Source organism: Aphelocoma coerulescens, chromosome 5 (genome assembly GCF_041296385.1).
Source record: "Aphelocoma coerulescens isolate FSJ_1873_10779 chromosome 5, UR_Acoe_1.0, whole genome shotgun sequence".
Lineage (NCBI taxonomy): Eukaryota > Metazoa > Chordata > Aves > Passeriformes > Corvidae > Aphelocoma > Aphelocoma coerulescens.
The window spans coordinates 35,488,532-35,494,332 of NC_091019.1; the positions used below are offsets into that span (position 1 = coordinate 35,488,532).

The 5,801-nt window shown below is 37.6% G+C and overlaps 1 protein-coding gene across 1 annotated transcript; it reads left to right on the forward strand.

Annotated features, from left to right (window-relative positions):
• The first annotated feature begins 288 nt into the window (after positions 1-288).
• On the forward strand, positions 289-3,691 carry LOC138110800 (fibrinogen-like protein 1-like protein). Its single transcript, XM_069015985.1, has 2 exons — positions 289-1,006; positions 2,440-3,691. Exons 1-2 carry the CDS (start codon positions 859-861, stop codon positions 3,138-3,140), a joined length of 849 nt encoding a protein of 282 aa, XP_068872086.1. The 5' UTR covers positions 289-858; the 3' UTR covers positions 3,141-3,691.
• The last annotated feature ends 2,110 nt before the right edge of the window (positions 3,692-5,801 follow it).

A 5,801-nucleotide genomic window follows, 5' to 3' on the forward strand; every position in this document is an offset into this window, starting at 1 on the left:
AAGCTGTTGTTGACAGAAACTCCTCTTCAAAGAATCTGGGATTTGCCTAAATGAGGACCCCAGCATTTAGTCCAGTAAGAGCCTTCATCTGTATTGAATGAAGGATTACTAGACATGTACCCCAAAAGGTGGATAAAATGTGTCTCAAAGCTGTTTCAATTCAATATATTGAACCCTTGTGGGTTTTGAAGACTCTACAGAAAAGTTCTTTTGCTTTGTTTTACTTAACTTTTTTTTTAAAAATCTGATTTAAACCTGTGACCTGTTATTTAAATCTGTAGATAGAAATTCACAAAAAAGCATAGTTCAGATTGAGTTCTCCAGTGCATGGAAACATTCCCAGCACTAGGAAAGCCATATCTTTGAGTAGTTTGAGTTGGAGTCAGCAGAGCTAATGTTACTGTTTCTGTACCTTCGACCATTGGTATCTCTATTTCACTGCAGTTTGGATTCAGGGAATAAGAAAAATTCTACTCTGATAACTAGGAGTTGTGCTTTTTCTTTTGTCATTGCATTACTCTTGATGGCTTTTTGCCACACTCCAAGTAACATTATGTTTCATTGCCCGGCATGGCACAAGGGGACGGGCGAGAGATGTTGTAAGCGCTAAGTGTCTCAGCATAGTGCTCTGCATCTGAGAAATGACTTGTCAGAAATGGGGTATGAGACACTGGGAAATGAGATGGGAGATCTCCTTCAAAGATGGGAGAAGCCAATTTTGACAGAGGCTTACTGTGTTGAAGCTTAGTATTTCAAAGCCTTTCTCCTTTCATACTAAAAGCCATAAATATTGTGATTTTCATCTCCAGTCTGTGTTACAGTTCTGTATTGCTGCAGGAGGGCTGACTCAGAAGGAAGATGCTATTGAGGAGCTCAGCAGGATTCATGCTGTTCTTGCTCTCTCAATGCCCTGTGTCCCTGGGCACCAAAGAGGAAATGGTCCTGGCTAATGCCCACCTTCTCCCGCAAAGAGACTATGAGAGACTGGGTAACGCCAATGAAAAAGGTACTCGTGAAGACTGCAAGGGATTTGGAAGCATTCTGTGTTTTACTTTATTGCTTTGCTGCAACATTTTCAACCAACATGTATGAAAGTTAGCCCTGGAAGAATAATTTGGAATATGAACATGTCCTGCCACAAAGTCCTGAACCTTTCTGTAGAAGTTGTTCTACAAGGTTCACTGAGAAGGGCAACTGCAAGGGTCTATGGCTATCACCATCGAAATTACTTAAATAATCCTTCTATAAAATCCTGGCATCAGGTTTGGAGTCAGGTAGGCTATGTCTACCAATCAAATGTAGTTTTTACTGAATTTTTCTCACAGAGATAATAAAATTTTCAAGTTTTTATCAAATAGAAATTACAAATATTCCACGGTTTAATGACATAAGGACATGCCTTTCAACTCTATGGAGAAGCGAGTGATTTCAATTCATAAACATATTTCTGAGTAACAGAACAATGAATACCATCCTTCTCTACAAAAGGAATTCTCTCTCTGTAAGTTCATACATATGTAAATGTATATATAAATGAATTAAAGTCTGGCTCTTAAGAAACCTCAGAATCAATTGTAAATTCAAAGCATTGTGCACTAGTCTCAGAGACGATATTATGCTATAGCAAGAAGCTACCTTATAAGCATGTTGCATTTTAAAAATACCAGCAAATATTTTAGCCCAATAGAGAGGGTAAACCCAAGATTTATATGCCATTTTTGTTACCCTCTGAGTCTACTGGATGAGCAATAAAATGGAAAAGCACTGTCACCTATTTTCCTGGTATTGGTGTCCAGCACTGAACAGAACTGTATTCTACCTGCAAATCCATGATAAAATTTAGCCTGGAGTTTGAGTGAAAAGAACTCCTTCTAAGAAAATCCTCATGTTTATAAGCTTTATATGAACAAGAAATAGGCTTTAATATCTCCCTTTTATCAATGAACACAAGGCATACATTTCAGAATTTAATACAAGGTTGTTAGAGGTGCCTGAAGTATAAATTGGTTCATGAGAAGTTAATTTGTTCATTGAGGAAAAGACTAGATTTAGCTGTTGAACTCAATTGTCCTACAGATGGCACAGGGACTTGCAAACTTGCTGGGTTCTCAAACCAGAAGAACACTGGTGGAAAAGGAATGATCTGTACATAGCTTTTGGCTTTCCAACCATATTTCTGTCATAAATGCAAAATCATACTTCAGTTGTATGACAGGGTAACAAACAATTTTTTAAATTTCTGAATATTTCCTGCATGTTCCTCCCAGAAATCTTCCCCCTTTAGCTGAGTAAGTGCCCATCAGCTGCAATGAAGTCAGTCAGCTTCCAGTCAGAATGGAGTCATTCAGTCACTCTAAAGGACAGAGTTCAATTTCTGAAATTTATTATTTGAACAGAATTTACTCTGATTTTTTTTTTTTGGTGGTTTTTTTTACTCAGACTATCCAAGGGATTGTTTTGAGATTTTACTGCGCTCCAAAGGAAATTCCAGAGATGGCCTTTACATCATCCAACCAAAAGAGGAACCAATTGTTGTCTTTTGTAACATGCAGGATGGTGGCTGGACAGTAATCCAGCACATTACAGCCAACAGTACTGTCGACTTTGATAGGACCTGGCAGGACTACAAATATGGATTTGGCTCTGTTCATGAGAACCACTGGTTAGGAAATGAATACATGCATCAGTTAACTGGCGGCTCAGTGCAATATATCCTTGGAGTTAAACTTGTAAACCTAAACGCTGAAGTCAAATGGGGACAGTATGAGCCATTCCTGATTGAGGGTGAAGAATCTCAATACCGAATCAGGGTCGGTCTTTACAAAGGCAACGCCACCGATGCGCTGACCCTGGACACAGAAGCTTATCTCCATGACAACCAGAAGTTCACCACCAAGGACAGAGACAACGACAATTACTTTATGAATTGTGCTAAACTGGAACTCAATGGCATTCCTGGGGGAGGCTGGTGGTACGACGCCTGTGCTGGAGCAAATCTAAACCGCAGGAACATGATATACTGGCAAAAAGACTGCAACAAGCAACGCCCATGCAAGTTTGCATGGATGATGATCAAACCCATTGAGCACCACCAGTCATACCCTACAAAGGCCTGCCCCTGTCAGAAAGTTGAACTGTAGACAAGCCATGTGCATTTGATAGGAACATGGACTCTTTCTCCAGTGACTGAAGTGAACTCATTGACTGAGTAATCACCCTAAGTAAACATGACTGAAAATTTAAATTGGGCCTCTGCAAGGGCTTTAGGATGGCATATTGTCCAGGACTGGAACATGTCACAGAAATATGCCAACCACACAAGTGAGAAACTGTCAGAAATTGAGGCCTCTACCACAAGATTTAAATAACCAGAAAATTCAAATAATTAATTTTATAGTATTTTAGCCATAAAACAAGTCCGTTATGAGATCCAGGCTATGATGTCTTGTACAATATATACATAAATAAAAATGCATTTCAGAAGGTTTTGCTCTGGTGTCAGTATTAATGATTGATTGCACATCTGTAATTGCACATCTTCATATATCATGCAGCGAAGAAATTTCCAGTTAAATACCTACATTTACAAAATACATACTGAAGAGTATTTTGTACCACAGAGCTCCAACAGGCCTTTTCTTTCTAACTTTAGTGAATGGTATTTTAATATGAAAAATAGGAATTAACCTCATCTCCCATGGCTTCTTTCCCCCTCCATTTACTCTTCTTTTCTCTCTACTTTTTAATGATCCCATAAAGAATGAAGTATTCAGCATAGGCTTTTCTTGTCTTCCTTCATTTTAGAGCACTCAGCACTAATGGGATTGTCAGGTGTCCCATTTAAAGCCACTAATCCAAAGCTTACAACCCCTCTGAATTTTTCCCCCAAGAAACTCAGTGAATACATTTTTTAAAAAATCAAATTGATATTGCAATCATTTATTTATTCCTCCATTTTCCCCCTGAAGATTACTCCACTCTATTTACCATTATTTGACTGTTACTTCTCCCTGTTCCATGCTGTGCTTCAGTTTTTTCTTTTTTTAATACCACTGTGAGAAAAGAGGAGAATGTTGCCTTTATTTCACATTTACTAGTTTTAGTTGTTTTAGTACTCAACCTTGACATCATTTAAACAGTGCCTTTTTTCTAATTATAAAATAAAATTAAAAAAATAAAATTCAATTATAAATTATTCTGTTAGAAAAAAAAATAAAAGGATTTCAATTTTTATAACTTTGAAGACCTTGTTTTCTTTTACCACTGTCTGAGTTGCTTCACACATTTCTATATCATTGGAAAAGCTGAATGACAACTGAAGAGTTTTTATTGTTGCATTATACAAAATGTCAGGATAATGATTAGATTATCATGTATGTTTTCTTAGATATTTCAGTTAAAGAAACTCAGCCAATGGATACTGTCAAATTCCTGCTTTTTAATTTAAAATATTTATAATTTTAATGAAAATTATTTCAGAAAATAAATTCTATTGTGTTTTGAGAGGACCAAAACCGTCATGATTGTTTAAGATGAGAAACTATTTTGGAAGCAGAAAAGCCAGGGAAGCAATTTTTATTTTTCATTATGCACTGCAGCATTTTCAGAAAGAGATACAGCTATGTGACATGGGTGAGGCCAACATAGCACACATGCCAATTTTACAGCATCTGATTTTTTTTCTGCCTGAATTTGTGTTCAAAGACAGAAGTGTCATAGGGGAAGAAATGGTTAAGTACCTGAATTGAGTTTATATCACTGAGCCAATTTAATGTGGGTTCTGCATAATTCTATCAGGATGCCTCCAAAGTTGTAATGAGAATACAAGAAAATCCCTGCCAGTTTCACACAGCTCTATGAGAATTCTTGGTCATATAGCCAGATTCTCACACACCTTCCAAAAATGTGAGTTTAATAACCTTGACATGGAAGTGAAGAAGGGAAAGTCCACAGGCTGCAACTGCTGATCAAAGGCAGGTAACCTGCCCTGCAGCACACCTTTGACCTTTTTTAGAGGGTTTTGGAGGAAAGGACTCTGTAAATAACCTGTATGAATAACTTGGGCACCAGCAGTCCAAATCCAGCTGCCCAGTGTTGGAGGGACTCTAGTACTAACTGGAGCCCTACAAACCTATGCACTGAATTCCAGAATAAAAATTGGATTAAAATGTAATAAAAACTTGTAACAAGAAGCCTACTAGCAAAAAACCTGAGACATTTAATCAAACTCAGGGTCTGAGCTACATTCCACACTTCTAAACAAAGTATGGATGGAAATGAGTATTGGGACTGGATTTGGTACTAAGTACTGAATGAAAATAAGTAAGAATTTTCTAAAACATCCACTAGCACGGAACCTTTACAAGTAAGCTAAATTTTACTTCATAATTCCTTGGCAAAAGACTATCTTAACTGAACAGATTTTTTTCTTCCACTGATGAACCCTGATCACCAGATATCCAGAAAAATGTTGAAGGCATCTGGCCTTCAACACTAAATCAGTGAAATCACAGACTGAAACATAGGGGGTTTCTATTCTACCCACTCCTATTTTCTTTTGCCAATCACATTTCTCCTGTGCTCTCTCTCTTAGCCTTTCCTGATTTTACTGCCTCCTGCAGTATAGGAAAGAAGAAGGGTCTTCCCATGAGTAGCTGTGAAACAAATTTATTTGGTCAAATAAATATCCTTTCAAAATGAGTAAGTACAACAAGGTCTAGAGCAAGAGGTTCCAGCTCTAAGCACCTGTGAATGGGAGGGATGTTCCACCTCAACCACGCAATCTCCTAACACCACCAGTA

Bases quoted from the DNA above. Each gene is read 5' to 3' on its own strand.
- LOC138110800 (XM_069015985.1), top strand. From the start codon at position 859: ATGCTATTGAGGAGCTCAGCAGGATTCATGCTGTTCTTGCTCTCTCAA. The intron at 1,007-2,439 runs GTACTCGTGAAG...TTTTTTACTCAG, and splicing joins GGGTAACGCCAATGAAAAAG to ACTATCCAAGGGATTGTTTT.